Source organism: Mustela nigripes, chromosome 1, assembly GCF_022355385.1.
Source record: "Mustela nigripes isolate SB6536 chromosome 1, MUSNIG.SB6536, whole genome shotgun sequence".
Classification (NCBI taxonomy): Eukaryota; Metazoa; Chordata; class Mammalia; order Carnivora; family Mustelidae; genus Mustela; species Mustela nigripes.
In genome coordinates, this window is record NC_081557.1 from 135,870,324 (window position 1) to 135,888,115 (window position 17,792).

The 17,792-nt window shown below is 38.7% G+C and overlaps 1 protein-coding gene across 2 annotated transcripts in view; it reads right to left on the reverse strand.

Moving 5' to 3' along the window:
* The window catches only part of TLL1 (tolloid like 1), a 213,074-nt gene extending 196,480 nt beyond the window's left edge, over positions 1-16,594 (reverse strand). Inside the window, exon 1 of one of the 2 annotated variants that reach the window (XM_059374212.1) lies at positions 16,412-16,594. In XM_059374212.1, coding sequence (XP_059230195.1) covers positions 16,412-16,580 — 169 coding nt within the window. In that variant the 5' untranslated portion in view covers positions 16,581-16,594. The remainder of the gene's footprint in view (positions 1-16,411) is intronic. The other variant, XM_059374213.1, reaches the window with a different exon arrangement.
* Positions 16,595-17,792: the final 1,198 nt, after the last annotated feature.

Here is a 17,792-nt window from a genome sequence, read left to right on the forward strand (position 1 = left end):
CAACATCTTAGAACTATTATTCCTTATACTTTGTCCAGTTTTTTAGTTGTTTCAGACACAATGATAGTCTCCACATAGTTTGAATTTAATAAGACTTTATCAATCCCATTTCAAGAAATATGATTATTCAATTTGGATCAATTTTTCTTTAAGTAGTGAAAAACTAGATAAAAAAAACTTACTTAAAAAGCAGTTTAGGGGAGCCTGGGTGGCTCAGTGGGTTAAAGCCTCTGCCTTCTTCTCAGGTCATGATCTCAGGGTCCTGGGATCAAGCCCTGCATGGGGCTCTCTGCTCAGCAGGGAGCCTGCTTCCCCTCTCTCTCTGCCTGCCTCTCTGCCTATTTGTGATCTCTGTCTGTCAAATAAATAAATAAAATCTTTAAGAAAAATTTAAAAATTTAAAAAAACAGTTTAAAAATTATGATTATTATAACCAAGTTTATAGGACTATCAAGTGAAACACTCATTCAAAAGCCCAGTACAAACCTACCTGCTCACTGATGACTCAAAATGACAAGCACAATTTGGAATTGTGACAAGGACTGAAGTTGACAAAAATAGCTACCAATCTTGAAGATGAACTCTTCTAAAGTAAGGTCAGAAAAACTTCTTTAGGGAAAAACATTTCTATAACCACAACCCAGATCAAAGCTAAGCAAGAAAAACTGGGCATAATGCAGAGGCGCCCAATAAAAGAATACAAAAGTTTAAGGGTAAGAGGTATCCAGACCAGGAGCTACCCAAGAGCAAAGTGAAGTAGGATACGATTATCCTCAGAGTTCCATTCTCCACCTTCTTATTTTCTGTTCCTGGTACATTTATAAAACTGACCTAATCTTCCATGTTAGTAATTTTCATGTTAATGACTTGATCCTTCCTAAGCAAAGAGTATCTGTGCTTTCAAAGAGGCATAGAGAAAGCAATGCTTATTTGAAAAAAAAAATCATTAGTCCATGTTTTCAGGAAACCATACTGAATCAGTAAATGATATATTCACTAACTCACCTCCATTCGTACATAATAAAATCACCACCTCCAACTCTACCTAATTGCAAAATCTGTTTTAAATAGGTTAAGCATGATAACTGGGATTGGTTAGAACTTCAAAACAGCATTGCAGTGCCTCTAATATGAGGAGTTTCAGACTATAATTTCTACGAGTACCTTCAGAGGTATATTCTTACAAACTAGAGAATAATATTTTCTTTGAAATGAAATGTCATGTTGAAAGAGTTGTTAATTGAGGTTAAAGTCATATTAGTAAAAGTTTTAATAACCATGTGAGAAGAGGTTAAAGAAATTCTGTTTATTTTAAATTAAAACAAGAAAAACCTTATTAATTTGAAAAATTAAAGAGATTAAATAATGATGGGTTTCTTCTCTATGTTTTCAAAATCAGTAAAACAGAAAGCATTAAATATCAAAATATGCTAAAAAACATTCCTGATCTACATTATAGTAAATTAGTGAAAAGCATAATACTAGCTTTTTCTAACAAAGTTAAAAAGTAATCGTATTTGCCTTAAGGCAGCAAGTCAGTGCAGGTAAACTGCATACTGCTTCCTTCAAGCAGTGTCTTTCCCTTGCAAATCTTAATGGCTAGTTTGAGTTACATAGGGATTTTCTTTCCCCATGACATCTGAATTGAATACTTCCAAGTGAAGGGCATGCAAATGTTTACATTTACAATGAAATCTTCACAAAAAATTCGTGAAACTTCTGGAGTTCTTGCGCATACCCGAAACTGAATGAATGTCCTGAAAAGTCAGCTAAAACAAATGGTGGCTGAATCATTACGAACCAAACTAGACATGTGGTATATTCTCATAAAGGACCTTATGTTTACATTTAACATAAGATGATAAATTAATTTTAAATAAAGCCATTTACTCATCATAATTTATAAATTCCAAAAGAAATTCCTTGAAGATACTCAGCATTATAAAGTCCTTTTTAATATTTAAAACCTTTTATAAAGACTGCTGTCTCTACCAACTAGGTAACAGACTAGGTAACAGTCTAGGTAAGGTAAGTAGTCTACCTAGCAGACTAGGTAACAGAGCTTCCTGCATAACTAAAATGGTGGATAAAATATTTTAAAAATCTTTCTGCATGTATGACAGGATGAATAAACATCTTCATGTTTGAGTGAAGGAGGGAACACAGAAAAATAGGCAGAAGACTAAAACCAACTCTCAAGTGAAGGGATTTACCAAGCCTAGATGACCTGATTATTGAATTTTGTTATTAACCAGGGTTCAGAAGAAAGAAGACAGTACAAGGCTCACCAAAGCTGTAAAGTATAATAGATAACCCCCCCAAAATCTGAGACTCCTAAATCTGGCCTGCCTGAATATAAGGAAGAATGAAAATTAAATCCATGTCACCCCAGGTAACTGCACAAAATCTGATTATCTGGAAGCTTAAAACTAAATAAGAGAGAGAAAAGCAAATATCCTCTCAAATGTCATAGGCAAAAATCATCCCTAAAGTAAGTTTGCATTCTAAATTTATACTACCATGGTAGCCTAATAAACTCAAGCAGATAATTCAGTTTAAACTTGTCCTAAACTGTTAGTAATGCTAAACACTGGACAGAAACAAAAATAATACTTTTAATTTACTAAAAGAACAAATAACTCCAATCTTCCACAAAATATTCCAGAGTATGTGGCTAACACAACCTTGACACCAAAACCCAGTAAGAACAATAAAAGAAGTCAGGCCAATTTAACTATGAACACAGAAACAAAAAAATTCTAAAGTACATATTGATAAACAGAATACAAGGGTGTAAAAAGAATAATGGATTATGTTCAAACTAGGTTCATCCCAGAAATGCGAAATGAGTTAATATTAGTACATCAATTATTCGAATACACCACACTAACTGGTAAAATAAAAATAATCATATCATCTCAATAAAAGCAGAATTCTTTAATCTGATAAAAAATATCAATTTTTAAAGACACAAAATAGCATAGTTAATAAGTAATTTAAAACATTCTACTTAAAATTCAGAATAGGGTAATCTAGCCCTCAATCATCATTTCCAAATAACACTGGAAAACTATTAGCACATATCAGCAAGAAAACTAAAATTAAATTAAAAGCATAGGATTGTAAAGGAAGAAACAAAGCTGCAGGTTTACTGCAGATAAGTTGATTACCTGTGTGAAGAACATACAGATAAATTATTAATATGAGTGAGAGGTTGGCAAGGATTTGCAGTAAAAAGTAAACCTCAAAAATCAAATACATTTCTACACAATAGCAGCAAATGGCTTAAAAGAAATTTTATAAAATACTACATTTATATCATCAGAAAATAGAAAATATATGAATATATGTGTCAAAACATGCAGAAAAAAACCTTTATGCTTAAAAATACTAAAAATGTATTAAACAGTATTAAAGAAAGTCTAAATAAATGCAGGTACATACCATGTTCGTGGATTAGAAGACTCAATATCATAAAAATAATTCTCACTAAATTAATTCATAGGTTCAAGGCAATTCTAGTCTAAACAATGGAACATGACAACTGCTTTCAAAGTTAATAAAGAATACCAAAGTCCAAATATAACCAATATACCCCTGAAGAATAACAACATAAAAACATCAGGTATGTAAAACTCAAAGGGATCTTAAAACCAAATTTATTTGCTTTACAAAAGACAAACTATGATGATGATGATGATGATGATGATGATGATGATGATGTGTTTCTTACCTTGCTCTTTTGTATCCCTGTTTACCCACTCATTCAAGTGTGCAACCATGGAACCATCATCCTTGAGTCCTCCTTTTCTTCTACCTTCTGACCCTCACCCCAAGGCTATCCACTTGGTGACTGGTCTCTTAAACTTAATCCCTCTTTTCTATAACTACTGCCACAGTACAATTGCAAACACTCATCAATACTTGCCACTATTTTTACTATAGCTGTAACAAGTCTACCTGTTCCCACCTGCTTCTTACCTCCTACAGCTACCATATCAGACCATGCTTTACATACTCAGTTACCTTTAAAACATAAGGTTGTTATCAAGCCAGTAATCTGATATAAATTTCCAGTAATTTCCCATCCTGTTACAAAGGGGATCAGGATCACCCTCCCCTGGGCATTAAAAATCCTTCACATTGCACCTTCCCAAATCATTTCCTGCCAAAGCACAAAAACTTACATACCCTCTGCACTACCTACAGTCGACTATTTATCACCTCCCCCCACCTCCTCTTTCCTAAAATTCCATGAATCTTCACCGCTTCACTTTTTATCTTAGTTACTTGACTCTATAAGGTTTTATACCACCTTTTGTCCCAGAGAAAAACTTACAAGACTGAGATCCAACTCACCTTCCCTGAGAAGCCTTTCCAATCCCAAATATAATGCATTCCTTCCTCCAAGTTACCACGATATTTTGCTTATTGAACTTTCATACTGACAACTGAAACATGTGTTGCCCTTTTTCAGGTAGATACTGAAATCACTATAGGAGGGGTTATATCTTATATGTATCTCCCCATCTTCCTGAAACACACCAGGCATAAAATATTGGCTGTATTAGTTTACATCTGTACAGTGCATCACACTTAGGCATTTAATCCTTACTTGTTTCATAGATGAGGTAATACTATCCCAATATTACAAATGATTTTAAGTTCAGCAGCATTAAATAAGTAGACCAAAATAACAGAATTAAACACAGAAGACCTGAGACTTGCACCTGATTCTCCTAACACAATATCCAGTGCTCTTTAAGTAAAACCACACCACCTAGATTACTGTGACTAATTTCTATTGGAGTTCATTCCTTACTCTTATAAAAGCTCAAGAATGAAAACCTCCTTTGGCAAAGATTTGTTTGAGAATTTAAGACTCTTCATTAAAAAAAAATGAATACATAAAATGAATTAACTTATGATGAAAAAAGTAGTTCTTTACTAGACAATTCAGATAAATTGAAGGCTTATGAAACTAAATTTTATAGAGATAATAATATACACTGGTATCAAGTGAAAGAATGTATTCAGGATAGATATGCAGTTAATTGATATAAGAATGTATCTTTTAATATATTGTACATTTCATAAAATGCTTTAAGCCAGAAAAACTGTCCCATAGATTCTTTGCTGATAGCTCTTGTTCTCTCCATTATGAATATTGACCTCAAACTTGAAAGAACTGAATTCTCCCTCCTCTACTGGCCATTTTCTGCTCATTGACAAGCAATCATCTTTCCTGTGAAACAAACAAGTAACATTTTATTCTAACGGTAATGTGATACTAACACATCCTGAAGAGCACATAGGTGAAGCCTACGTACCTGGTCCCTGTTTTGACAAATTTTTTACAGATGGACAGAGGCTGGGAAAGAGGAATGGGAAATTATGCATAAAAGTTTTCAGTGATAATTCTGGCAAAGTCAAGTCAAGGAGCTCCACAGCGATTGCAGCTGCAGTCTGTTGGCTGCCTGGACTTGGCCAGAGCCATGAGGAACCTGAGGGGGGACCTTAACAAAAGTGCCCACTGGAGACGTGTGAGCATCTTCCTTTCCCTCTCACTGAACAGTACAGGCCATTGACCCTGCAGCTTCCAGGTACCACCTCAGTAGAGATCTTACTTCTGATATCAGGGACACAAAGATTCAGAAAACTTTGTAACGTGGACAGTCTTAGAGATTTCTAAACCTCAGAGACTCTGGTCCCAGAAAATCAAGGGACATCCCCAAGGTTACACCCAAATACAACAGAAGAGACAGTAATGGAAATTACATTTCTTACTACCAATCCAGTTTGTTTTCCAATTGCCATACCACTACCCACAAAAAATTATTTAAAGAAAGTAAAATTTATATATGCTTTTCAAAACCACAGTAAAATACTGCAAGTGAAAAGACTAGACATTTTTTTTTTCCTTTACCATTTGTTTTTGCTTCTCCTGGACCTGTAAACAAAGAAAAAGTCAACCATGTACATTTAAATACATTTAAGGATAAAGATACTGTGTGAAGGACAGAAACATAATCTAGTAGATAATGTGGGAAAATATGACAAAAAGAAGTTGAAATTTCTAAATCAAGCTATCTGAGAAAAATAAATGGAAATCAAATTACCAATACAGATTCTTCCAAATAATTGCATAAGTAATTATTGGTTACACCCCATCCCAATCCACTGCCAAATAACAAAGTCTGCAAAGTACTTTCTTAAAAGTTTTTATGCTCTCCACAAAACTTTCCTCCTCATATATCATGAGTAAAGAAAATTCCAGGAAAGAGGTATAAGAATATATATCTTGATTGTCACAATTTATTATAGTACCCATTTTCAAATGCATAGATTGAAATAACTTTAGCCCAGTTAAGTGATTATTATATAAGCAACTATTTACACAGAAAATATCATCTACCTAAGAATGATAAAGTTAAAACTTTATACCAGGTCAGGCTTGGTATCATATTTCACACTTCTAGAATTCCAAGGATAAATCCATGTTTCATCCACAGTAAATGTTCAATAAGGGTTTGATGAGTTTATGAATATTTGTAGCTTACAGCCATGTGCTTAAACTCAGCTCTATGTAAACATAGGATTGTATGTAAGCTCTTCAAGTTAATCCAGATGGCAAATAAAATCTGTACCAGAAATTAATGAAAGACTATATAGCCAAGATTCTATTCACACATTAGTCAATGTGCATTAAAAATTGTCAATATATTTTGGGTCTATTAAGCATTTTAGGAAATAGCCAAGAGAACAGTACCAAGAAATGTGTATATTAGTAATCCCTGTTACATTTCCAAATCTCCCTCACCTTTCCATTTGGAAATTTAACCTGTCAAATGCAAGATTTAGAGGACTTGGACTATGAATGCATTTTTATATATGACAAGAAAAAAGAACTTTATCTACAAACGTTTTTATAAAGATCATCTTCCCACAAACAAGTAGCTGCAATATTAAAAAAAAAAAAATCCTCTACTTCCTATTTTTTGGTACTAGGAGTAAAAATTATACAGTGTTTACTATGTTCCAGACAGAGTGATTTTCACTTTATGTTCATGTAATAACACCATGAGGATCATAACAACATCTCCATTTTACAGGTCAGAAATCTGAAGCATAAGAAGGGTTTTAAAAAGCTGCACACTATCACCATGTGGGGGAGTCTGGTATTAGAAGTCATGCCCATCTCACTCCAGACCCCAAGTTTTTAACAGGTGCACTATTTTGTCTCCCTGAATTCTTAAAAAAATATTTTGAAACCAACCCCAATTTTCAAAAATACACCTATCCAAGAGAGGGGGAGAGAGAGAGAGAAGAGGAAGCAGCAGCAGCAGCAGCAGCAATGTGGCAACACATGGAATTCCAGAGTTCTGGATTCAAATTCTGACTCTATCACTGGACGACATATGGTAAGTTACCTTGAAACACTAAGCTACAGCTACCATTCAAAACAGAACTAAGATATAAGGTACTGTCTTCATTTTCATACAGTTTTATATACAAAGCCCCTTCCACCATTGGAAATCTTTTTTTTTTTTTTTTTAATTTTATTTATTTGACAGACAGAGATCACAAGTAGGCAGAGAGGCAGGCAGAGCTCCCCGCTAAGCAGAGAATCTGATGCTGGGCTAGATCCCAGGACCCTGAGATCATGACCTGAGCCAAAGGCAGAGGCTGAACACACTGACCCACCCAGGTGCCCCAGAAATCTATTCTTATTGTAAATTTTTTTTCTTATTATAAATTTTGTAATCTTGGAAACACTGGAGTATATCTTATTATAATCGATATCTTTTTTTTTTTTTTCTCCTGTCACAAGTTTACCCAGCAAATCTCACAAATCTCTTTCCCCACAGAAATAGAAGGCAACACAAACCCCTGATTTAGGTCATTAATTCTGCTATCCATTCCAAATGGCAAATCCTAACTATTCCTTCGCTGGTCACTGCCTGCAGGCCACAGTCTACCCAGGTATATACTATTTCTTCCCCTGAGACTAAAATGTCCATATAAAAAATGTACCCTTGGTTCTTAAGTTTAGAAAAAAAGAAAACTTCAGAAAAGGTAAGCCTGTTTCTCCACATTCTGTTCTTACCCATTTGTCTGAGAAAAAATACAAACAGGAACTCTTCCTTCTAGAATACAGGACAATTTGCTAAAAGTAGCATGTTTTCTTCAAAGAAATTGTAACTTAGTAAATATTATATAAAGTATATATTTTGAACATGCCAGACTTCCTAGTCTTAGGAGACCACACTGGAGTTCCAAGAAGTTTAGTTAACCCTAGGATCTGCTAAAGCTTTCAAGCTTTTGACCTTAGGGCTTTTAGACAAGTTAGGATTGAAAAGATAGTTATTTAAGAGCCTTCTCACAGCATATTTGTTTTCTCAAAGGCATTCACACATCATTTACATACATAATGTACACAGTAAACCACTTTCCTGCATTGGCTGCATTTGTAAGGATATTCTTCACACTCTTTATGGGCTCAAAATCATGCATTGAATGAATACTCAGACAGCAAATCTAAAGTGTGAAACAATTTAACACATACCACAGAGAACTTCAGAGCCTGTGCCAAGAATGGGACACTAATGACGGAATTCTGCTCAAATCTAACTCAACCTCTGCCTTACTCAACATGAAAAGCCTGCTGTCACAATTAAATACTTGGGACAACGGGCAGCAGTGTCTCCCTGACACTACTTAGCACTCACATATTTCTCTAACTCTATTAAAACTAGTGATGGGCATTTTTATTTGTCCCATACATAACTGGGCATTTCATTTGCAACTTCCCACACTTAGACAACACTCTTTTGAAAGGGACAATGGTCTGCCCTATATTATAGTTCATGCAACGGAAAATACTGGCCCCCTGACAAATTAGTAGATGGGTCATAAATGCAAGAATGTTGAGGGCAAGACATATCCTCGCTAAAGAAAATCATTTGCCACAATGGATAGATGCCCGTGGCATAACACCACCACATCAATTTCTAGTCTTAATGTATTTGTACTGGCTGAAGAGCCAGTGCAGGCGATTCAAAGAAAGAAAGGCATCTGAAATACAGAACCAGGGTTCAAGTTCTCACCACTTAGCAAGTGCCATGGCAGCCCAGGCCCTGAACCTTTCTGAGTCTGTTTCCTCATGTGTCCAAATCGGCTAACAAAAATATTAATTGATGGAGACATGGTGAAGATAAGAGATCATTTAAAATGTTTAATGTGAAAATAGGAACTATGTTATTTTGACACGAGTCACAAAGGCAATTCCCAGTTAGGTGAGACCTATGGGGGTCTAAGAATTCATTCTCTAGAAAGCTCTCCATGTGGCTGTTTTCTAGTTATGTGTGATGTTCTTCCTTAGGATATTTCAAAAGATTGACTTCTACATATGAGGTATACTTAACAACACAATAATCTGAATACAAAACACAAAATATCATAAACTCTCATCTACTAGGTATTTGTGATCAGAAAGATGAGCCCAGAGGAATGGAGTGCCATCCTTTCAATATCACTAGGCCACAGAACTGATGCCAATGGGGTTCTCAATGTTGCTCAAGAATAAAGATTATCCTAATAAACACTTCAAATCATTCGCATGGCCAAATTAAAGAGTTCAAAAATGCTAAGATCGGCTACCAGGCCAGGGGCCATTGGAAGAGTCCCTGTGGTACCCAGTCCATGTGCTAACAGTTTAATGCAGATAAGAAATATAAAAAATGAAGCAACTATTGTACCCTCCTACACCTCCTGCCTTCCCCAACACAAGAATTGTCATTAATTGGAGGTTCACAACATAGGAAAGACATCAAATGCCAATAGTAAAAATATGCTTTGTGTCTCCATCTCCACGTAACTCCCCTGATTTGTAAAATGGTGTAGTGTGTTAAAAACTATTGAAATGTTGTTGTTTTGTTTTGTTTTGTTTAACATTAAGGTGCATGCTTTGAGTAGGATATTAATATACCACATTAGATTTTGTTTGGGAAAAATAATACATGTGAGAGTACTTCTGGCCATCTTAATGTATGGTTTCAACTTTTTACAACTATTAGCAATCAAGAAAGTGTTGTGTTTTTTGGTTTTTGGTTTTTTTAAAATATGGTCCATAGCAAATAGTTTAAATGTAAATTGCAAGAGAAGAGCTGAGTAAAACAAATGCCTCCTTGGTTCACTTTCTAGATTTCAATTAACACCTAATTTACAATACTTCTTAATACAAATATATAGCTGAGCTCCTTAAAACCTGGCAGGATTAGCACACACTTTGTAAAGAGCTGACAAAACAAGCATTCCATTAGCCAACCCACAATGTCTCAAATTTAATAGTCAATATCCCATTTTCAGGGCTGACAATGGCAAGAACTAAATAAATAACCAAGGGATTCCCTCCCTCCTACTTTCTGGGAAAGAACACATTCTATGCAATTCATTCCATAGCTTTAAGGCTATAATTTTTTTTTTTTTTAATGTTCCTCCCTAAGCATCATTATTCAATAGATAACTAAAGGAAATAAACCACTAAAGCCATATTGCTAAATCATTCCAACGGATCCAGAGCTATGGAGAGGACTCTTCACTCCTTCATTTAGGAAGGATAAGCCCAGGATTAATTCCAGATCTCTGAATATTAAAGAACTGTAAGAGGCCTCAAAATTCCCCCAGTAGAGGATATCCTACATCCCCGAAAACCTTTACAGCCACCTGAACTAGGCCTGGCCCAGACCTAGCTATGGGCTCAAGATGCTGCAGGGGGCTCTCCTACAGTTCAGGGGAGCAGCACAGCCCCTTTCCCCCACCTCCCCAGACACCAGATGGTCCCAGCAGGATGTGCAAGGCCTCATTTTAAATGGATTATTTACCTCTGTCTTTTCTAAGCATTCTTAGAAAAGCTTAGGGAGGTCCTAGTTTTAAATATTTTAAGCGGATCAGTCTAAGGTGATATTAAAAACAATAGATAATATTCTAAAGAGACAAAAGGTAATGATGGTAAATAACTAACACCTGTTATCATCTACCTGAGTTCTAGAAAAATTTAAAGGCTAATCTCTGTCCAATACACTCACTGATGAAGAGGCCTAAGAGATCATTAATGTGACTAATATTCTTAAGGTTGACAAAAATGTGATGTTAACTACAGACAAGTGACACTAAGTTTTAAATCAGGGGAAGCTGCTAAGATACACAAAAATAAGATTCTTACATATACCATAGGGGAGACAATATGGTTTTTGTAGAAGAAGCCATACATGGCATACATTAGGTTTTCATAGAAAAGTGAGCCATCATGCTGGCAAGATGAAAAACATGGAATTATATACTAACTTTCTCAAAAAGCCTTTGCGAGGCTCTTACACACTTTTAACTGTCCCACTATAGACTAAGGAGGCCTAAACAGGGAAGGGAGGACCCAAACACCACCTACTGAGCTAGAAATCATAAAGATTCCATTATTTACTACCCGAACTGCCTGAATGAAGGGCTTCCAGCTAGATTTTCAACTTGCAAATGACAGAACCCTCACTGGATGCCAAAAATGGGAAGATCTCAGGAGACTATGTGTAAATCAACAAACAAAAAGGAGCTTGAAAGCTAGCTGACTCTATATTTAAGAAAATATATTTTCTTAAACTGAGAGATATATTTAAGAAAAACTAGTCTATCTAATTCATACCTAGTAACAGGAACTGCCATTTATGGGACAAAAATGGACATGGATCCTCACAACAAGGGCTACAGAATCACTATTGGCAAATGATGAACAGAATTTAATTATATAAAATATAATGTTTCTCCAATCCTTCTGCAGAAACTTACTTTGGCCACTTCCAAGTTGGCATCAGAAGCATGAGGAGGAAAAAGAAAAAAAGAAAAAACAAGCTCTGAGGAATGAAAACTAAGAGAAGAGGAGCTGGTGAAGAGAAGCCACTGTACGAAATGCATTTTTAACATGAGCATTTGGCAACCAACAGAGGTGCTGACCAAGAAATATACGTTTCAATATTTAATATCATGAAAGAATAAAGTCAACACAGGGTTGAACATCAAATTCTAAAACATCATACCTAGGAGGCTGACTCTGAAGCTAGAAAAGACAGCACTGAGGACCAAAAGAATGAGAAGATCTTACCAAGAGATTATAAACTTATGAAAATCATCCCAAGAATTAGTATACTAGGACACTGGTACCCTGAATATAAAGAACAGCAGAAAGAAGAACCCTTTAGGAAGCCAAAAGCCTATTTCTAGGTAAACAGGCCTGCATATGCCACTCTAAAGGCAAATTTAACCTTGCAAGTCACTGACCTTTAATCATGTTTGGATTTTTTCCAGGAAAAGGAGACATTTACTCAGAAGATTCAGGATAGAAAGGGTTTTTTTTTCAAGGTGTTCATACTTATCCAAAAGGATAAGGACAAACTTCTCGACAAGCATTTTACGTCATCGGTCTCCTCAGCCTCTCCCCATCATTTGAAATACTAAATTCTTCCGTCCTCTTTATTGCATATTCTATTTTAAATTGCCTGAGCTTGGGGCGCCTGGGTGGCTCAGTGGATTAAGCCGCTGCCTTCGGCTCAGGTCATGATCTCAGTGTCCTGGGATCGAGCCCCGCATCGGGCTCTTTGCTCAGCGGGAGCCTGCTTCTCTCTCTCTCTCTGCCTGACTCTCCGCCTACTTGTGATTTCTCTCTCTGTCAAATAAATAATAAATAAAATCTTTAAAAAAAAAAAATAAATAAATTGCCTGAGCTTTCCGGATATCCCCTTAAATACAAAAAGAGAAAAGAAGGGAGGAAGGGGAAGTAGGGAATACAGACTTGGTTTATTGGGTCTCTGGTTTTCCAGGTAATCTCCAGACAAATCTGAGAGATTACCTTGCACACCAAATTTGCCCAGGCTCTTCCAGATATTAACACTCTGATTAACACCTATTGGAGCAGTACAACACTGAAACAGGATACCTCAGTCTCTGTTCTGGAATGACTTCCTGCAGCATCAGCTTCCCAGTGTCCCTTAGGAACCTTCTGAACTAGAGAGAGTAAGATTGCAAACTCAGGTGGCTATGTACTATGCTGAAGAAAGACAATCAGATATCTCTTTGAATTATCTGCATCTTTCTGTTTATCTATATATAGAAAGAGATTAATTACCTAAATTCTGTCCTAATGGATTGTAAATATATCTTAAGTTACACTGCACTAACTTACCTACTTTCACTTATACCAAAATGGCTTTCTAAGTGAAACTTCAATTAACACAAGGCTTCCTTTCTGTCCAATAATTTCATGAACTTGAAATTAGAGTTCTCATAGGTATAAAAATTATAGTATTTCGCAAATATAATCTATTACTGGGATGAACATTAAAAAGTAGGTATGATACCTATCTTCAAAGACTTTATATTGTAATTGGGTTTGGAAAAGATGAAACTATCTATCTTCTTAGTCATTTCATGCTTATCAGATATGAAAGTCCCTGCATTTCTATTGGTCTAGATTCTAGGTAAACCTGGACAAACTTCTATTGTTTGCATTTCAAGGAAGGCCTCCAAAAGGCCAGCTAAGGATACAATGTCATTATTTTATCTATCTATCTACCTAATTGCATGCCAGATTTTGCTGACAGGAGACTTCAAATCAAGTTCTGGTTAATCTTAACAACCATTTGACCTTGTGGAGCATCTGTTTCCCTATCTGTGTAATGGGAATATTAACAAGTTTCATTATATTGGGCTGTGTATTGATCTAAAATAATGTACTAAAAAGTGCTTAAAATCTATAAAGCTATAAGAGAAGTTCAGAAAGGACACTTTATGGTCCATGCCCTCCTCTCTGCTCTTTGGAAAGGGCAGATCAAAGGTGACCCTGAATCTTGAGAGCACTCTCTCTGGCTTTTGTGTGGCCTTCTTTCACAGATCCATCCTCATATTTCTTATTTTAGTGACCTTTTTTTGACTCTTGTTTTGGGAGTTCAATGTGCTATTTAATTTTTTTTTCCCTGTTATTACAACTTTTGTCTTATACAGTGCCAAAAGTGAGGGCACAAAAAAAAAAAAAAAAAAAAAATTTACTGCTCTTTAGCCAAGATGGCAAATTAAACCCTTTCATGTCACTAAATTTAAAAAGCAGCGTTGACCATTTAAAAAGTGATCTCAGATTTTAGATAAATTTCTCAGCTTTCCACTTGGGTCATTCTTATTTCTCTTTCATTATACATATACAATATACATATAGACACAGGTATGCCTCTTGTACTCAAAGGTTATGCTCTAAAATAAACCAGTATTAAAGGAAAAGCAAAAATTAAATGCTCTTAAAGTTTTTTTTTCTTGCCCTAGATGTTTATTTGCTGAGAATAATAAACATTCATGCTTGAGGCGGATTTCAATACACATGGTGCAATCACTTAAATTTTAAAATTGAAAACATTCTTAAATAGAAAAAAACTAGTTATGCTCACAGAACCTTATTCTGGACAATTTCTAATATAAGTCTAAAAACATACTTTCTGAAATGGTACTAGCTAATTTTTGACACTTCTTATATTCATACTTGAAATTAATGATTTTTAAAAGGCATAAACTTTTTCTTGAATCTGTATAGAAAACTGTATTTTCCTGAAATCAGGCCAATGTATACATATGCACTGTTTTTTTCATATTAATAGCTGGTCGCATCTTTCATACAACAGAACCTCAGAATAGATGTTTTCCTAGACAATCTTTAGAAATACCACGTCATTTCTACTTTACCTAAAACAAGAAAATACACAATTTTCACCCAGTTACAAACATGATTCAAAATTAATTCCTCAATAAAAAGTATGTTTGGGGAGTTGTATGGTACTGAATTCTGGTTGTCCAGCCATTAGTCATCCATCACAGCAGGAAGGTGTCTTGTTCCACAAACCATCAGGGAAGGCCCGAGAAACTTCTGGTGGGATAGACTGAGTGTTAAAGGGGAGAGGAGGAAACTTATAAACAAAATAGAACTAAACCAGAATTCCGAGTTCCAGACTGACAAGTTTCTACTAAGCTACCCTAAGTTTTGAATAACTATCTCCAGTAAGCGCGCATGAAGAAAGATCTGATAACGTGCACAGAACACTCATAGGCCCCTGGTCAAAGCAATGTGTCATCAACGGTACAAATTAACAAGGGAATTTCCAGCATTTTCCTTCACCGTGTGCACTTCTCCTTCCTTTGGGACCAAGAAAGGTTCAGTCAGGTTTACCTAGCTATGAAAGGGAAAGAAATCGCAGTCACATCCGCACCCAGCCCGCACAGAATCCACAGACACCGAGGAACTCTGGATGCTTTGCCCACTCCCTTCCCTCTGCTTCGCCAAAGCCCACACCTCTAGAAGACGGGACAGAACGTGCCTTTAGCGTACAAACAACTCCGTGAAGTCGGCCCCAACAACCCCTGTAACCTTCCTTCCGAAGTCAGTCGTGAGTCCACAATGAATTCGGTTCACCTCAACCTCAAGTCCACAGGGCCAGGAACCTGGAGGCCCCCGGAGTCCCGGGACACTGCGCTCACGTGGTCACCGGCTGCGGCACGTGCGGCTGCGACCTGAGGCGGCGGGAGGGAAGCACCGCCCGGAGCGGGAGGGGAGACCCGCCGAGGCGCTGGACGCGCGGGGTAGAGAGGAAGGTCCCGGGGCGATCCCGGACGGACGAGGAGAAGCTGAGCTTCAGGCCGTGCTGGTCAAACTGCAGTTCCCGGGGTGGGGTGTGCACAGGAAGGAAGGCGCAAGTTTGGATGGGGTAACAACTTGGAGCTTTTTTTTTTTTTTTAGGTTTATTTTAAATGGGCAAAAGCATTTGATTTCCATCTAGCGTGAGAGTTTCCAAGGTCGTCACAATCCCCTTCTCGCCTGGATCCCACACTTGAGATCCCTGGCAAAAGAGGGAGCAAAGGTGTCCCGAGGTGGCAATTCCATCCCCGCCCATCTTTTGGGGAACTCTAACCAACTCGGTCCCAGGCGAACATTGGGGAACCGCACCCTGGAACAAAGAGGAGGTGTAGTCCCCTCAGATGCTTATAGCCCGCTGAGTGCTGGTATTTAAAACCCACGGCAAGCCAGCTGTGTTTACGGCTTATTCCATTTTGCTGGGGGAGGGGAAGGGAATCCGAACTCTGGACATTTTTTCCCAAACTGGGAGCCGGGAGCTTGGCATGCGATCCCACTAGCACAGAACTCCAGTCAACTCGGGCCGTGGCGACTGCCACTTGGGGGTGGGGAGGAGAAGGAAAGGAGAGCAAGGATGGAGCGACGGAGGGGCTGGTGAGAGGGCGAAGGAAACAGGTGAGCTCCCACCGCCAGCCCTCGGAAATGCAGCGCGGCAGCCCCCCGCACGCCACAGTCCCGACGTGGAGAGGCACTTACCGGCTTTACAAGGGTCCTTGTAGTCTATCGTCTCCGCTTTATCCTCTTCGCTCCCATCAAAAGTGTAGCCGTAATCGAGTCCAGCGCAGACCCAAAGCTCCCCGTAGAAAACAATCCCCGAGGCCACCAGCCACACAAGCATCCTCGGGGGAAGCGTTTTCAACCCCATCCTCCTCCCCTGGAGGAAAAGGAAGGGACGGGACCGGGAGGTGAGGCGTCCGCGGTCCGCGCTGATGTGCGGCGCCAAGGGAACCGGTGCTCCCCTCCCTGCCGGGAGGCTCCTCAGCGACCCTGGGGTGTTCAGGTGTCCGGAGACATGCGGGTGCCGTCGGGACAGTAGGGAGGGCAAGAAGTGCCTGTTACCCCCCAGTTGCAGGGAGAAGTTGGCTAGAGGCCTGCGGGTGGGCGGAGGGCAGGTAAGGAGCTCGGCTCCCGGAGACGGGGAGGGGCAGCTGCGGGCAAACTCGGCTCTGGCGGAGCGGGCGCTCGCTGCCTGCCAGGTCGTCCTTCTGGCGGCCGAACTTCCCGCGGCCGCGGCTGGGCGAGCGGCACCCCGCCGGCTCAGCTGCCACCGAAGCTCGGGCTCCCGCGCCGCGCCCCCGCCGCTGCCAGGACCCGGAGGTAGAGCGCGAGCTGCCGCCGCCGCCTGCGCCCGCCGCCGCCGCCGCCGCTCGGGGAAGATGAATCCGGTCTGCACATCAGCACATCTGAACTGAAAGGGGAGACCGAGGAAGGGGGTGGGGGGCAGGCATTTCTACGCCGCGAGACCTTAGAAGCCTGCAGAAGCCAGCAGAGCAACTGACTGAAAAGAGCAAAAGTGTGAGGATTTGGGGATGCATCATTTCCCTGCCCCCCCACCCCGTCTTTTTACCCTCTTCCTAACTTGAAAAAAAAAAAAAAAAAAATCTTCGCAGCATCTAACCCAATCACTTGCATCCTGCTTACTTATTCATACAATCAGGGTCAGGATCCGGGCCACAGCCTCCTCTCTGACTTCTTTTGATAGCCTTATACAAACAAACAGACACGAGCGCGCTGACAATTTCATTTATATTTTACCAAAGATAAAAATGAATATATTATGTATCTGCGTCCGCGAACAACATTTAATAGATGATGTACGTGTCAGCCAAGAGTGCCAGACCGGGGGTGGCACGAGGGATCGTGATAACTTAGCTGCAAACCTTTACTTCCCCTCCCCCCAAATAAACAGCGGGTGTGTGTTTCTTTCCTTTGCTGCGGTTTAACCTTAGTGTAGCCCGGGCATGGAGGAAAAGTGTCTGAGCCTTCGTGACTTGGCTAAGGAAATAGACTGCTTTAAAAGTCCCCCAACCAACAAAGTTTTGCTAAAAGTAAGATCCCCAGAACTGCAATTAAAAAA